Here is a 17,191-nt window from a genome sequence, read left to right as displayed (position 1 = left end):
GTGAATCCATGAGCAGCCACAGTGGGAACTTAAAAAGAAACAGCTTCATTTTGCAAGCTAATTCCCTTATTGTTGCCACATGCATCCCAGATTCTTACACACTCAGAAACAACTGTGTGCCTCTGTTATTGTTATTGCATTTTGTTGTATTATGTCTTTATTCCTCGCTTGTGGATGGGGGACGAAATAAATCTTGTAGAGCAGCCACAGTGACTATCTGTTGTTTATGAGTAAATATACCACCATGATGTTTTAAGCTAGTACTGAGCGCCATTGCATTATAACTGCAGTTATGGTAGTCTCATTGTGTAAAATCTTCAAAGGTCTTTTCAAGATATCCAGAGGATGTTGATGAATCATAACTGCAGAATACAATATCGATCCCTTCTTTTTATTTTGGTGCCCAATCCTGCTCCCAGAGGGCCACTGTCCTGCAGAGTTAAGCTCCAACCCCAATTAAACACACCTGAACCAGCTAATCTTACTAGGAATGCTAGAAACTTTCAGGCTGGTGTGCTGAGGCAAGTTGGAGCTAAACTCTGCAGGACTGTGGCCCTCCAAGACCGAGTTCTGACACCTCTGCCTTAATGTAATGAGCCTTACCATGTCCTATTGTGGCTGACAAGTAAACATTTTAAGTTGGATTAAAAGTATTTACTGTTCATAAGCTTGACAAGTTGCTTTTCATCTTGCACAATAAGCTTGTCCTCTCATCCAGCACCGCGTTACTTTCCACAACTGACCCAAGCCAAGAACACCTCATGTCTTCCACAACTTTCCCCATCTGCACCGCCCAGTCCATTCCATTCAGGCAGCCTCAGAGACGCCTATCCTCACCAGCAAGGAGCCCACACCATCAGGATACCACTCAAATCCCACTCCCGCCAACCTTTCCATCTGTCAAAGGGAAAGGGGTGCTGGTGCTCACGACAGGACACACTCCTGCCTTAACTAGCAGCAGAGATCGACTCTTCTCTCGCTCTCACCATCAACTGAACATTCTTCCGAGTCCAGAGGAGCGAGATGCTTCATTTAAAGTCTCGGCAGGTGGATTTGCAGAAGTCAAGCCTGGAAAAGTCATTTTACCTCACACTTCAAGGCACGCTGAAGCACTGAAGAAGTTTCCACAGCAGTCCAGTCTGGTCACAATTACCCGACCTCGACCTTGGACACCTCCAGACACCCCGAAACCCCTAACAGCAGCCCTAACTTTCCTTTCCTTCTCCTTTTCGGAGTTTGAGTTCTCCACTGATGGAGGTCTTGGAGCCGGAATCCGAGACCACTACGAGACCAAAACACTGCCTCAGGAGAGCTTCACCTACCTTGGTGAACAAAGCCAAACCCAATTTCTGGACAACCAACCAAATCTTCAGAACGGTAGAGACCGAGGCAAAAGAAAAAAGGTGGTTCTGTTAGAGGAGAGAAGTTTCTCCTGTGCAGATGTTTCTTGCTTCCCAGGAGTCCACTGTGAGCTTGCAGGGAAAGGGCAACCCAGATGTGGACGGTGTCCTTTGGGGTACACTGGAGATGGTTGAATGTGCAGAGGTAATTTTAGATATATAGATGACTTTTCTTTATTATCTATTGATGAGTTAGTCCTCATCTAGAGACTTATGCCTGGTTAAAAATATTGTAACATTAGTGGTATAACATGTTGTCACTGGGGCAGTACCCTACATCCTTATACCTTATCTGCCTTATAATATGCATATGTATACCTTAGAGTTGGAATATGTACCCTTACTACTGTGGTCTACTATGAACCTTTTAGAGGGTAATTAAAGGTGCCATATGCAAAAATTGAGGTAAAAATATCCATAACATGACCTACACGCATCAAAAGAGAAGAAATAAGGGCGATGATGTCATAAAAAAAAAGTCAAGTTATAGTGCTGCAGAGATATCAACCTTAATTAGTATTAGCATTACTAGCCCCGGCCCGACAGGTGTCGTAATACCAGTTTCGGCCATGGGAGGCGGTATGCGGGCAACATAACCACCAGCCAACCTGCAATACACAAATAACTCGCACGGCTTGTGGGTGTGTACTTGAACCTGATGTCAATCATGTGGAAAGTACAGCCCACTACTTCATTTCAGTTCAGGGAAGAGAAAGGATGTCTCAAGCCCTTGGCAAGAGACCCCTACTACCACCACCCACTACAGGGAAACAACCACGCTCGGAATCACAAATCAAATCCGATAAGAAAAGGAGCCGAACCAGAGTAAACATCGGCACTGCTTTCAATCGCTGGAGACAACTGATGGACCTGAAAGAAATGAGGTTCGACTCCGAACTTGATGGCTAACTGTAGCTGCGTTTGATAATTAGCTAGCTATAACTTAACGTTACCCATTTTATTATATCATAACTAACCTGCTCTGTCTAGTATGTTGGTCTCTGTGTCCTCTTTGCTTCGTGGTTTTTGATGTGTGGCGTGAAAGCGTGTGAAAAGAGTCAATTGTGTATGTCTCACGCTGAATGCTTGAGAGTTGGCACATTATTTCCCAAGCAGAATAAAGGACAGGTTGATTATTGCTGTTTAGCGTTTGTATTAATCTATGATGTGTCCCTGTTTGCGTACAGGGACATAAAAAATAAATTAAAAGTGATACGTGGACCAAGGTGTCTGAGATTGTTCATTTTAAGTAAAGGATCCTAATATTTCGTCCACAACAATATTTAATGAGGTTAACTTATAACTCCTTGTGGTTAGTCTGCACGAGATCAACAAGCTTGTTTGCTTTGCGGCCGCTTTAAATACAAAATAAGCATTCGATCTACATTAGAGCGTCTGAGCGCTCACAAATCTTTCTGCAGCGTCGTGAGCAGAGCGGTAAGAGCGATTTTTGACGCTCTAGACGCCGGCGGTGTGAACGCACAGTTAGACTTCGGCTATGGCTGTAGTGTTGTTGTGAAAGTAGGGGCGGAGCATAGAGACTATGCCGTTTCTCGTTTGTTACTCTAGAGTAGACCAATTCACTTTATTGAGGCATACTGCCCCCATCTGTTATGGAATGTGGAGTATGACTTGATTTTTTTTGCCAAACATTACAGATGGCACCTTTAATGTAAAAAGAAGTCTCTTTAAAGAAAACTAGTTTCATATTTCATTTCAGGGATGGTTTACCTGAAATAGTTGATACCATAATATTATTCAGTGATCATTTGTTCCTCAAAAGTGTCATTGTATCAAACTGGTACATTCCTGATTAAGTATCCAGGATAAATGGTGAACCCAGACTCTAAGAAATGGTGCAAAGCTAGTTAGTACAATTATAATTACCAATATCTGTATAGTAATTGCCAATTTTATGTGCGATAGGTCAGTGAGCAAATTGTGGGCATTCCTTCTGAGTTCTAGACTACAGAGAAGTATGCAGCATGTGGAGTGACAACTGACAGTAACTGGTGTAAACAATAAACTCAATCCACAAGCATGCTCTAGGCATAAGGAATAAATGCATTCCTTGAGCTCCATCCCATGGGTTTGTCAACCTGAGAAAATTAGGAGCAGTGGGTGGAAGGTAAGAATATAGTGTTAACATGCACAAAACCATCACAGGTGTCTCGCGTTGAACTCTACAAAGCATATGGTAGTGGATCAAGCTTTTTATTAAACAGGAAGTATATGTGGTGAATGTTACCCAACTATTCAAATCAGTCTTGTGTTTTTCAGAATGCTTGAAGGAAGAACTTAGGGTGAATTTTAAAAAGCAAGCATGGTAATGATCTAAAAAAATAATAATAACACTTGCGTCACCTGCACTTTAGCAATAACTTGCTTTAATTTAAATTGAAAGGTACATGTTTAAAATGGATATAGTACATACAGAATCTATATATGTTTTTGCTTCCTATACTTCAGGCCACAGATGGAGGCAAGTATGTGGTAGTATGGAGTGAATCTGACCATGTGTTGTTTGTGTTTGCGTGCCATTTGCGCCTTCAGCTGAGTGCAGACATGCCTGTGGTAGAAACATGGAGTGTGCGGCCCCCAACTCGTGTCGCTGCAAGAAGGGATACAGTGGTCCAAATTGTGAAACATGTCACAAACAAGCACACACCAATGTTTATAAATGTTGTAAACATGGTAAAAGGTACAATCACACTAACAAGCTCTCATTTTGGAATAACGTTATGGTTGAATGACGACATTTTGGATTCTCACAGCTATCTGCAGTCCAGCCTGTCTGAACGGAGGCAAATGTGTGGCGCCAGATGTATGCGACTGCATGTCAGGTTACCATGGAGAGAACTGTGAAAGCGGTAAGAGCGCTAAAATTTCATTGCCGTTCAGTACTGGTGTAAATAATGTGTAAAAAGTACTTCCTTTTTTTTTCGCAGTTTGTAGGTGTTTTAGGTTAATTACCATAAGATATGTGCTTGACCAAGTGCTGTTTCTGGTCCTTTCTTTACAAAAAATGGCCAATAGCCTCTTGTTTGTCACAGCCTTGAATTTGTGAATTGTAATTTTCTCTTAAAAAAAAAAAAATGTCAGTAACCTTTTGTTTACATCACAGCTTTTCGTTAATGAACCATGATATGCTACCTTCATTACAAGATGGAGTCAGGTGGTATTTATAGATTTAATAGGAGTCAACATTGTTCTAGAGAGAGTTTCATTTGAAAATACCTGTGTAGGTTAGTTTGTGAACTTGTATCATATAGCATACAGATGGCCTCAAATATTATTTTTGGTACTCTTTTGCAAATATGTCACATTTGAACTTTCCATAAAAAGGCAAGAGCCAAATAATGTGTACATGCTTGATGAGTTATGCATTAGTGGTTTGCTTTGTGTGATATATGACTGTATTTTGTGTGCATTTGGTCGTATGAATGTTCCCGCAGCTCTCTGCAGTTTGCCTTGCCTGCACGGAGGCACCTGTGTGGGTCGAGACACCTGCTCAAGTCCCTATGGCTTCGTAGGGTTCAGATGTGAAACCAGTGAGTCCAGATAAATCATGTTAGCTTGGATTTCATGTGCATGTGGATGTTAAGCATAAGCCCTTGCACCCCTAGTGGTCAAATATTGTATTGCATGTGTTTTGGTTTCATTTACAGAGTGGTATGCAGCCGTCACTGTCAAAACGGTGGGAAGTGTGCCTCACCGGATGAGTGCGAATGTCTGGCAGGGTGGACGAGACCATCGTGTGAGACAGGTGAGAGTGTGTGTGGCTGGCTCCCACTGGGACCAATCTCTTCTCACTAAATCCATCATATGTGTGTGTGCTGCTTCCTGGTGGCATTTAGCTGATGTAGGCTAGAACCTCTCTCTGTTCATTTTTCATTCCATTCTGGTGGCTTAGAGAAAACACCAGCTATTATTTCAGCCTGATGATAACTACTTCTCATCCGCCTGTGTGGATCAATTACTATCAATTGAGCGGAGAGCCTCGCAGCAACAAATGTAGTTTTTATTCGCATAAACAATATTTGACAAAAAAAACTATATATGTCAACTCTGATTCTCCTAACAAAGCAGTAAGGTGATACAATAAGATGTTGTTATAGGTAAGGGGTGTTTTTATGAATAGAGAGAGAGAGAGAATTAACTTTTTTATTTTTGCACTCAAAAAAAAAAAAAATGTATATTTAGGTTTAACGTTAAGTTTGATGTATTTCAGCTGCATACAAATTTTCCATCCATTTGTATTACATAGTTTTAACATAAACAAAATAATACACTTAATGTAATTTAACAACACTGATATATATATATATATATATATATATATATATATATATATATATATATATATATATATATATATAGGTTATATTTGTTTAATATTACATAAAACGACTAGGCCAGAACTTGCAGCTATATAAAACATCATTGTATCACAGCATGTACCATTTCGATTTATGAATTTCAAAAGGTTTCAAAAGAGCTTGATAGTGAACAATAACTTAAGTCTCTCCTAAAGAGTAAATCATTACTTTTTAACAGCTGAGCTGTGATTTTGACCCCAAAACAACTACCTACGTTGTATTCGCCTAATATTTAATATGTGTATCTGACTCCAGCTCTGTGTGACCCTGTGTGTCTCAACGGCGGAACCAGCGTTCGCTTGAACACGTGCACCTGCCAGCCTGGTTTCTACGGGACTCGGTGTCAAAACGGTATTACTGCATTTCTTTTTGAATCAATTTTCCTGATGCATGGCCTTGTTTTGTTGAGAGCTTACTGGATATCAATTTCCTAAGAGCGTGGGGTGAAGCATTACTACTGCATTTTAAAACGATAAAATGGACCAGCCCTAAAAACCATTTGGATTCTATTGAAGTCGTGCGCTCATGTCGTAGCCCCAGATTCAGGGCGCTTGATGTGTACATATCGATTCCTCTGCAGCAGCTTCATGTGGTGAGGAATGATTCACTTAATGGATTGAAACAGCCGCTTGGTAAAGATGTTTTCGATGATGGGGAAAGACTCTAATGTCTGGGTTGCTTCAGGTTTTGTGAAATGTAGGAGCTTTTAGAGTGTGTTTTCCCAGTCATGTCAGATTCACTGTCGGTTATTTCACCTTACGGCTGTTTGATGTGTCCGTCATCAGTTCAGAGAACACTGGTGTGGTTATCATTCATCAAATGCTGGTCATTTTACGCACTTCTCTTTCTTTCAGCCGTGTGCAGTCCACCCTGCATGAACGGAGGTCACTGTATACGAAACAACATCTGCTCATGCGTGGAGGGGTATTCTGAGACATATGGAATCAGGACTAGATGAACTCATTTGAATGGCAAGTCTCGTTATATGTATATTCCAATTAAAATATGTTTTTATGTTTATGTTTTTCCGAACACACTTCACACCAGAGAGTAAACGGCTTACTGATATTTGCTTTTAAATACAGTGGTAATGAACAAAACGCTTATGCTAATGCTAATGCTAATAATAATAATAATAATGTAATATTAAAATATTCAATAATACAAAATACAATTTTAAGTAGATACAATTCATAATGTCTGAACAATAAAACATTATTAGAAACAATATTTATTTAGCAATTTCAATAATGTCATTTAATATATAATGGAAAACGAATAATATAATTAATTATATAATATAATTAAAAAATTATAATTTGAATAAAATATTGAAGTATTATAATTATTATTAATAATAATGTAATTTGTTATTATTGAAATACAATTTTCAATAAAAAAAATCTTAACTAATGAATAAAACACCTCTTTAGTATTTATAATAAAATAAATAAATATTTGATTAAATGAAAATAATAATTAAAATAATGAATGATAAATAATGAAAAATGCAATTTTAAATATGAAAAGTAACTTTATTTAAATTATAACTATTTAAAAAATTGTTATAATAATAGTACTAATCATTAAAAAGAAATAAAATCTGAAAAGTAAATTATTATTATTATTAAGTATTATTAAATATTTTATTTTTTGAATGATCAGTTCCTGGTGTCAAAGTTGTGATAAGTATTTCAGCTGCATCTTCAATAATCAGACTCTAAAATCCGTAAAAGTTGCTTTATCTGTCTACAAAAAAAAAAAAAAAAGAAGGTTATTTTACCCTATTGGTCCGAGTTAATCGACCTTTACCTTTCCATTTCTCTACAGGTGTGTGTGAGCCAGTGTGTATGAACGGAGGACGATGCGTGGGACCAGATGTGTGTGACTGTGCGTCAGGCTGGAGGGGAAAGAGATGTGATAAACGTGAGTGCCAAACCTCATCCTGACAGAGACCTCGAAGTGACCTCCTGACCTCATGTTAGCATTCTGAGAGAAGTGTCTTTAAACATAAATCTCACAATTCTTATGTAATAATGAACAGAAACTATAACAATTCTACTTATATAATACAACAATCACACTTTGCTAATGTGTTCCAGTGGTCTGATCCTTCTTTGTCTGTTTGATGTAGATTCTCTCTTTGTTTCTGTTCCTCCAGCTGTGTGTCTGCAGAAGTGTTTAAACGGAGGTGAATGTTTGGGACCGAACACCTGCCAATGCCGTCCCGACTGGAAGGGAACTCTCTGCCAAATCCGCATATATATATTGTGTGTGCGTGCGTATTTATATATATATATGGGGAAGTCGTGGCCTAATATATATATATATATATATATATATATATATATATATATATATATATATATATATGTGTGTGTGTGTGTGTGTGTGTGCGCTTGCAGAAGTGGCTATGTGGGAACTCTTTGCTCTAAGAAGGTAAAAATGTATTAATTACAATCAATTAAAGTTTTTTTTTTCATCAGAAATTATATATATATATATATATATATATATATATTACTGATTTTTTTTTTTTTTTTTTTTTTTTTTTACAGCTTCGTTTACAGACAGGATGAGGAAATGTCATCAGGTGTCACACTGGGCCCATATTTTAAGCTGACAGGGTTAAACTATCTGTGAAAATATCATATCTGAAGATGCTAATTTATATAAGGTATAATATACTATTGTTTTTTTTTTTTCTCACGTTTTTCAAACGTTACGAAATTTGTAAAAATGTTTCCGAACAAATTAAATGCCAGATATTATTTGTAACTCACTGTAGTTTAGAGTCAAGTTTGACAGAATAAATTATCTCTCTGGTATTCAAGCCAAGGCACAGACAATTTAGCATCCTTTGCCATTCTTCCTCCAACGATGTGGCCTGAAACTCGGCTGCACTCTATTTCTCTGAGGACGTCCCCTTTAATGTGACTGGAATGTTAAAAAAAAAAACCTGTAAACATGCTGTTTGTGTCACGCCTGGCGGAGCGTGCAGTGGCTACAGTTTTACCGAAGATCGCATGGTAAATATAAACAGACATCTCGGTGACAACACAAACAAGCATCTGAACTAATTATCTGCCATTGATGAGTCCGCCACAGATAGTTCCTCTCATGCATAGCTAATAATCCAGCTGTTCGCAGACGATTACCTGATGTGTGCAAAAATAAAGAGAAAAGGACGGTTAACATTTAACAGCTCGCAGAGGACAATAAACTGTTCGTCACTAGCTTGAAAGGGTTATGAGGAGGTCGATTAGTGTTTAATTTATTAATTATGAATAATTGTGAAATACACACACACTGTTAAAAAGTTTGGAAGGTTTTTTTTTTTTTATGTTTATTCAGCAAGCACTCATTCTGTTGCCCAAAAGTCTTTGCGGCAAAAAAAATAAAGTATTACTGTGTCCACAAAAATAAATAAACAGCACAACTGTTTGCTGCTCCGGGTGTGTGTTCACACTGTGTTTTCACTACTGTGTGTGTGTAAGTTAATTGCAGAACTCAGATTCAGAGTATGGATCACCATACTTAGCCACACTTCACTTCACTTCACTTTATTCACTTCACAAAATAAATGGAAGGCAATGAAGTGTCGCACATTCGCCACACAAAGTGGCCACGCCCATGGCTTACGTTTAAAAAAATCACGTTCACCTTTAACTTAAGTTGGATTAGGAGGAGTAAATGATGACAGAATTATAAGTGATCTTCCTATTTTACGTCGTCGTGCAGGGCTTTCGACTTTTACGAAGTATTGCCGAAAGTCATACGGGATTTTCAGATACAGGTAACTCTTCAATTAAAGACATCAAGAATTCCTGCGCTGTAAGATAATTCACCAAGTTCACAACTAAGCACTCCCGCATCTCCCGCTAAGACGGTATGACAACGAATTTCATCATCTCACTGTCAGGCACGGGTTGTAGATTACCACCACAGGTGGTGTGAACTTCCAGAGAGTGGGAATAGGAACACGAGGATTATGGGAGGGGGGAAAAAAAACGGAAACCTGGATTTTAATCGTAATACTTTAAACTTCATCAAGGCCAGTCGATTACTGACAAACGGCCCGGCAGTAAAATATTCATTTGAGCAGGCACCCTCATTGTCATCATTCATTTACCTTCATGTTGTTCCAAATCTGTTTCTTCATGTTGTTTTGAAGAATGTTGGTAGCCCCATAGTTGCTGGTAGACATTGACCTCAATAGCATTTTTCCCCATACTATGGAAGTCAGTGGCTTCCAGCAACTGTTTAGTTACCAAGAATACCAAAATTCTTCAAAATATCTTCTTTTTTGTTCAGCAGAAAGAAACTCATACAAGTTTGGAAAAATTTGAGGACGAGTAAATTATGACAGAATCTTATTTGCAGGTGAACTATCCCTTAATGGTCCTAAAAAATAGCCTTGTTTTTTATTGAAAGCTAAATCAACTTTTCATGAAGTCCTGACCTCATACGTAAATGAAAACTAGATGTTTAGTTTATTATTTTGCTGTTGTTGTTTCCAGTTAATATTCAACAGATTGCTGAGAGTCGGTCCTTTAGATCTTGGAAATGTCTCATTATAATGTGACCCTGAGAAAGGAATTTATAGCTATAAAGTGTTTCATTTTTAAATACCCTCTGGGTGTGCATCTAATATGTGATTAATCAGGCATGTGCATGAATCATTTCAGTGTGAATATGTTTCGTTTTAAGAACTGTGCTTCTCTGGTTTATGCTTATTAAATAATAAATTAATTAATAGTGTAGTTAATCTAATGCACTGTATTTGTATTATATGTATTTATTACTTATTGAACACTAGTTTCGTTTATGATACTGCAGATTTAATAGAAATATGACATGAGAGGCTGTACATTACAGTCATATAACAAGAGTCAAAGGGGTTAGTTTATAAGCTTCACTTTGTATCATAACGCACTACCTCACATTATTGCTTTTATGTACTCTAATTAAATTTTGCCTGTCTAGAGGTCATATTGAAAGATCATATTGAAGATAAGTGAGCTTAATTTGATCTATTATTTCAACTAGACATGAGTCATGAGGTGAGATTTTACTAATCAGCAATGCATTGTTTTCTATGGTCAGTTAGCAGATTAGATTCAAAGCAGTAAGGATGCAGAGAAAATGGTCTCAGGTAGGAGTTGGAAGAACATGAAAATGGCAAGAAACACAAAGCTGGGAGGAAAATCTGAAAGCGGATTAAGACAGGTTACTTTGTCAATAAATATGTTGTTAGCTTGGATTGCAGATTAGCATAAGCTTGAAGTTCAGCAAGTTATTGTGTAGGCTGTTTTCCTCAAAGATGATTTTAATTTCATTTTTTTTAAGTGTTTGCTGAATGAATAAATGTAATGTAAATACAAGTTAATTAGTTACCTGACCGTGTATTTGTCTGTTGTTTTGTTTAAAGTAGTTGTGTAGCCAGCGGCTAGCTATTCATTAGTATAGCCTAATATAAACCTCTTCAGAGCAGTCTGCTTCCTGCCAAGGCCCTAATCACCCTGATTCTGGGTTTATTTTGTGTTAATGACCAGCTAACATTACATTATTGCTGAATGAACAGTTCATTCAGGAAGATAAATGAAATTGCTTCTTAATGTCACTGTATGCTAGTCATGTAGCTACAAATGTATGTGGACAATCCTGCTAAAACTAAAATGCTGTAGTCCATGCTCATAAAACCACCACACAGGAGATTAGAAAAGGGAAAATAAGAAGGGAGAGCAGTTTTCTGGCATAGTTCAAATCTCTCAAGCATGATTACTCAGAGAAAACCATATATCCCAGAAACCTATCACCTCAGACTTTTTTCCTTTCTCCCTTGTGTTTTGAGTAACAAGAAGGTACATGGTGGACTGTGGTCCAAAACTGCAGTAGTATTTACTTTTTCCCTTGTAGAGATCTTCTCTGGGAACTCTTTTCTTTGAGAGGTTTCCGTAGCCTTTGGGGCTGTCTGTCCCTGGGCTCCAATTAGTTACCTTTAATGGTCAGCAAGGGCACTAGAGAGACCCTCATAGGGTTCTCCAACCGAGCTGGAGAAATGAAAGCATGAAGTGTGTCTCTCATCTGTGCTGGACTGTCATACATTTTTGTTTTGTACCTTATTATATGGTCTCCTACTCGGTCTCTTCCATTCCAGTCTTTTGTTCTGTTTAATGGTTTGTTCTTGTTATGGAGTTGCTTTTGATCTCTATAATTTAGAGTGACACAAACAAAATTAAAACCACCACAAAGCATCCCAGAATTGATTAAATTCTTCTTTAATACTTTCATTGTTCATTCTGTTTTCCAAGCTTTTAGAAGTTTGTAAAAATGGCAACATGCATTCAAACCAGTATTTTATTTATACAAATCACCCCCTTAGTTCACTTAATTTGGACATAATTTCTTTACATCTTCAAAAAGTGTGAGTTTAATACTATATGTAATATATTAAGGACATGAAAATGGACTACAAAACAAGATGCTAATGGTCTCTTTGTGCTTTTGTGCAATAGACTACCCAGGATCTCACAGACATGATTTGCAATTGACCTTAGCATTTACATTTATTCATTTAGCAGACGCTTTTATCCAAAGCGACTTACAATTGCTATATATGTCAGAGGTCACACGCCTCTGGAGCAACTAGAGGTTAAGTGTCTTGCTCAGGGACACATTGGTGTCACACAGTGGATTCGAACCCAGGTCTCTCCGACCAATGGCATACGTCTTATCCACTGCGCCATCACCACCCCACTAGCACTTGGTTTATGTTTTATGGTATGGTTTCAAAACGGATTAGTTACTTTTAAAGTGTACAAATGTGTAGGTGGATGGGGTGTCCTTTGTATGGCGACCTGTATATAAGAGCAATCCAAAAGTGAAAACTGCCAATAACATGTGAGGTTTTCGTTGGGGCTTTGTAAGTACTCTAATTTGGGAATCTAATCATACTCTTCCCAACAGCGTTTTAAAACAGGTGCTTAAAAGGTGTGCACAGAGCTTTATAATCTTGCTCCACAGGAAGTTAGGCCTTTAAAATGCTAATTGGCACTCAACTTCGTTCAACTGGAACTGGATTGTAAACTGTCATATTGTCTTTGTAAACTTGAAGCTGCAATGAAAATATGAACCGTTTCATGCTCCACTTGCTTCCACAAAGGTGTGTATCCAGGAAACCATCGCTATAAGCCAATGTCTGACTTCTGCAACTTACCAGGTGCTTTCACCTGCAAATTTAAGTGCCATGCAAACTCTCGGAAGATTATGATGACATACCTTTGTTTGGCATCCCTGCAGGCACTCTTAAAGATTAGAGGCGATGCTGTCAGGATAAACAAGAAACCCGTTGGAGCGTATGTTTGGGCCACTGGCAGCTCATTGTGGATGCAGCACGTGTTAACATCCATGCATGAACTTGGGACTGCCAGTATAGAGTAATGTAGGTCTTCAGGAAGAGCTAAAAGGTTAAAGAAATTAGTGAAGAGATGTCATTTTGTGAATTTCTAAGAATAATTTATTCAGGCAAACCTACCAAATGGCCAAAAGGAAGTCGATAGCAATTTAGGTTTAAATGAGGCACTGACATGTTCCACGTGATTTGATTGTTCGTAAAACAATTTCCACACTGGAACCTCTAACATGGTAACGGTGCATTGAAACCTATTTTTGTTTTCATGGCTAATTAGTTCACTTATATTCTTGTCAATTCTTAGACTTTACTTGTGCTTCATGCCTTAAAAAGCTGGAGCAACTATATCCAGTGGTGCACTATTGACATCTAGTGGTGAATACTGAAAAATATGAACCGAGAACTCCAGAACACGAGTATACCTACAAGCAAATGATTGCTGTTGTTACCTTAATAGTAGTTGATTATGACACCTTGATCTGAGTAAAACATTTTCCAAGAACTCTCTTCACGGTTATTCTCATTGGTAGCATGTCAAACGGGTGTTCTGAATTACATTTTGTCAGATTTGAAACACTGCCCCCCTGTGTGCAGTAAAATCCCTGGAGTGACACACCGCCCATGTGATACGAATTTTACAGGCAATGACAACAGTCTCTGTCTGTAAACTTTTCTGAGCTAAATTTAGCACTGGGTCAAACACAACAAGGTTGCTTAGATATTGCATACACATTATATAACATAAAAAGAAATGTACAAGTCATAGAGAATATGAAATGTTGAGCAAACAATATCAGGGGCGAGGGATGAATGGATCAGAATGAAGGAACAAAAGCAGAGGTGGGTCTTCTCTGAGAAGGTAGATCAGATCACTATTCTGGCTTCCTGTTGACCTGCACAAGGTCACCCACAGGACCTAGTACCCACATATTTCAAGCCAAAATCCATGTACGTGTGTTGGTCCGTGCATTTCTTTATATATCTTCAAACGTCCTCCTTCTTTGGGGCATGACAGGTGTAACCCCCCCCCCCGCCCCCAGCTCCACCTGTCCATCCTTCTCCACAGCCACATGGTGGCGGACAAATCCAGAAAGGGAACAGTCATTCAAGAAATGGCATGCTGAAGTGCCACGGGGCCACGGAAGATCTCTGGATACCGGATCAGACACAGCTGCCCCCCGGCTGCTATTTTCACTCAGCTTAAAGCACCATGGGCAGCCAGCATCTACGCCATGGACTAATGACAACAACAAGTCTGTCTCTGCACGCCATGAAGTCCACCACAGGGGAGCACGAGCATCCTGCACACGATACCTTGAGCTTGCCCTCGGACCCTGACGAGCTGGACAGTGGCAGTGAAAGCTCAGAGAAATCCACCGGAGCTGGGAGCCCCATGCAGGGCCACAGGGAGGCGGGGAGACGCAGAGGGGGTCGTAGACTCGCAGGGGTGAGCAAACAACGACAGGCAGCTAACGCTCGGGAGCGAGACCGCACACACAGCGTCAACACTGCCTTCACGGCTCTGCGTACCCTGATCCCCACGGAGCCGGCCGACAGGAAGTTGTCAAAAATCGAGACCCTGCGATTGGCATCGAGCTACATTTCACACTTGGCCAATGTACTTCTGCTAGGGGAGGACTGCAGGGATGGGCAACCATGTCTGAAATATCACAACATCTTACAAAGCAACTCCAACCTCAAAACTCCACCAGTCCGCCCCATCTGTACCTTCTGCTTGAGTAACCAAAGGAAAATGGTGAGTCCTTGAAGGTGGTGAACTATCAACTGCCACCTGTTGATTCTGTGAAGGTTAGTTGGTAACGTATTTGCATGCCAAAACTTCATATTACTTAAGGAGTACCTTGCAACTCCCTGTATTGTTCTCTTAAGTCTTCAACTGCAATAATGCATGCCTATGTATTTTGCATAGAATTGTAAACTGATTGCTGTGCAGGTGTGAATTCTAACACCTTTTAATTATCATGTACTTCTGCAGCTTAGAGACGGGGAAAAGCACACAACTGCGTGACAGCAGAAGTTCTCCCAAGTGACGCTGCTACATACGAGCTCTCAACTTCTGAATGTTTACATGTAAAGAGACATTGCCTTGCACAGAGACAAAACAATTTTTTTTTTTAATCTCCGAGGACAGACAAAACAATCAACATGAAAAGAGACGAATCTGCACTTTTTCTGCATGCGTGTTCACCTTATCAACTGTGTTTTGGTTAATGCAACCTTAGAATATGTGTAAAGTTGCAACTGGTGGGAAGCTATTTCAGTATCAGATATAGTAAGCTACACCATCCCTCGCCATAAAAAAACTGTGTTGTGTCGGCCTCTTGCACGTCACATGATGGTAACTGAAACCCTACGGTTTGCAGTGGTCGCTGTCAGTACAACGGTGGGCAAAAATCTCATCCCCTCCCTCTTGTCTCCACATCTAAGCCAGGACCACGATCCCAACATGGCTCTCGGGAGACTGTAAACAAGATTCTAACCTCAGCATGATAATTTGGGTTGGGCAAAGCATGCTAAATATTTATCAGAAAGTTCAAGAGGCACATGACTGAATGTTTTAGTTGAAAGTATTTCATAAGAGCATAATCTTTCTTGTCTTGGGAACTGGTGTTGGTCAAGGTACATGATCCCTAACACGGGACCTGGGTTATGACCCTGATCCCAATTGTTATGTAGCCTTGTCTCGAATGCTACCCTAAATCCTTTGAGGTTATGAGATAATGTCGTGAAGACTGTTGAGTAGCAGTGATCACCAAGGCAGGTTCAGGAAGAAGGAACATCGAGGTCACACCGTAACAAAGGGCATGCTTGTGCTTCTAAATCAAAAAAATGGCAAATTCAGTTTTGTACATTTCAATGAAATTGCACGAAGGAAGGCCATTTGAGCATAAGTTTAACTCACGAGCACCTAGGTCAAGGCAGAAGCTTACTGCATTGCATGCATTTCAATAATTGTTGTGGTCGATGTTAGAGTACAGACTTGATGCGTCAATTCTGCAATAATTTGCAATATGCAATCGTCTATACTATATCATAGACATACTATATACATACGAAATTGATTCATATGTCAAAATGTTTTTTTTGTCTACTGATTTGCACCAAATGAAAAATATATATTTACGAGAGTGGTCTTCTGAAAAATTAGTAGCTGCAAGTTTCATCTGGGAATTTCACTGCCTATTGCTAATTGCCGCTCTCTTGCTTTTTATAAAAAGTGTGCATGAATTAATGAAAGGCCAATTTGATTTGGAAAAATGTGTCAGAATGTATCCCACAAGTTGGCACGTTTTAAATTGACCGTCTAGGGGCAGGTTAGGTCTTGTAGCATGCGCTACGTTCAGGTACACCACTGAAACCATCAACTACTGAACCTTTTATGTTGTTTACATTAAGAATGACAATTTTGAGCTTAACAGTTACTGTGATTAGAATTTATTTTCAGATACTGCATCTTTGATGTGACGTTTGAAGGTAGAATTATTTCAGGTGAAAGCATCAGGATGCATCAACCAGTCGTTTCTATCCAAAATGTTTACTTGCGTGTCTTGCACAAATCAAAACTTCAGCTTGTAGGTTTGTCTAAATCTGGTGAACGACGGTTGTCGTTATATGGTTATATATATATAAAAAAAAAAAAAAGTGCAATGTACTGGAAATATAGTATTCCAGTAAGGCTTTTGTAAATATTTTCACTTTTATTAACCAATAAAAAAATAGGTCAAAATGCATTATACCAACAATATGGCCTACCTTTAAAAATCTTAAACCCTAGCATGTCGTATTCTAATACTTGAATTGTCCGCTCTTTTAAAAGTGGTCCTTTGCACATGCCACACATCAATTGAGCTGCTAATTAATGAGAAAGTATTTTTTTGTACAAGAAAAACATCTGTACTCATGACTTTTTCAAACAATAAAATTATTTTTGAAAACTGTTCTGAATGAGCTCCATCTTGAGGTGCCCCCTAGAGGAA

General features: G+C 38.9%; 1 protein-coding gene and 1 pseudogene across 1 annotated transcript; both read left to right on the top strand.

The window, feature by feature from the left end:
* Window positions 1–8,086, top strand: part of LOC113064530 (von Willebrand factor D and EGF domain-containing protein-like) — a 52,303-nt pseudogene extending 44,217 nt beyond the window's left edge.
* Window positions 8,087–14,279: 6,193 nt separating this feature from the next.
* LOC113064815 (transcription factor 15) lies at window positions 14,280–17,149 on the top strand. The gene is made up of 2 exons (XM_026235759.1): window positions 14,280–14,949; window positions 15,190–17,149. Exons 1-2 carry the CDS (start codon window positions 14,404–14,406, stop codon window positions 15,220–15,222), a joined length of 579 nt encoding a protein of 192 aa, XP_026091544.1. The 5' UTR covers window positions 14,280–14,403; the 3' UTR covers window positions 15,223–17,149.
* Window positions 17,150–17,191: the final 42 nt, after the last annotated feature.

This window comes from Carassius auratus, chromosome 47 (assembly GCF_003368295.1).
Source record: "Carassius auratus strain Wakin chromosome 47, ASM336829v1, whole genome shotgun sequence".
Lineage (NCBI taxonomy): Eukaryota > Metazoa > Chordata > Actinopteri > Cypriniformes > Cyprinidae > Carassius > Carassius auratus.
Note: the sequence above shows the minus strand (reverse complement) of the source record. Positions and strands in the feature narration are given on the sequence as shown.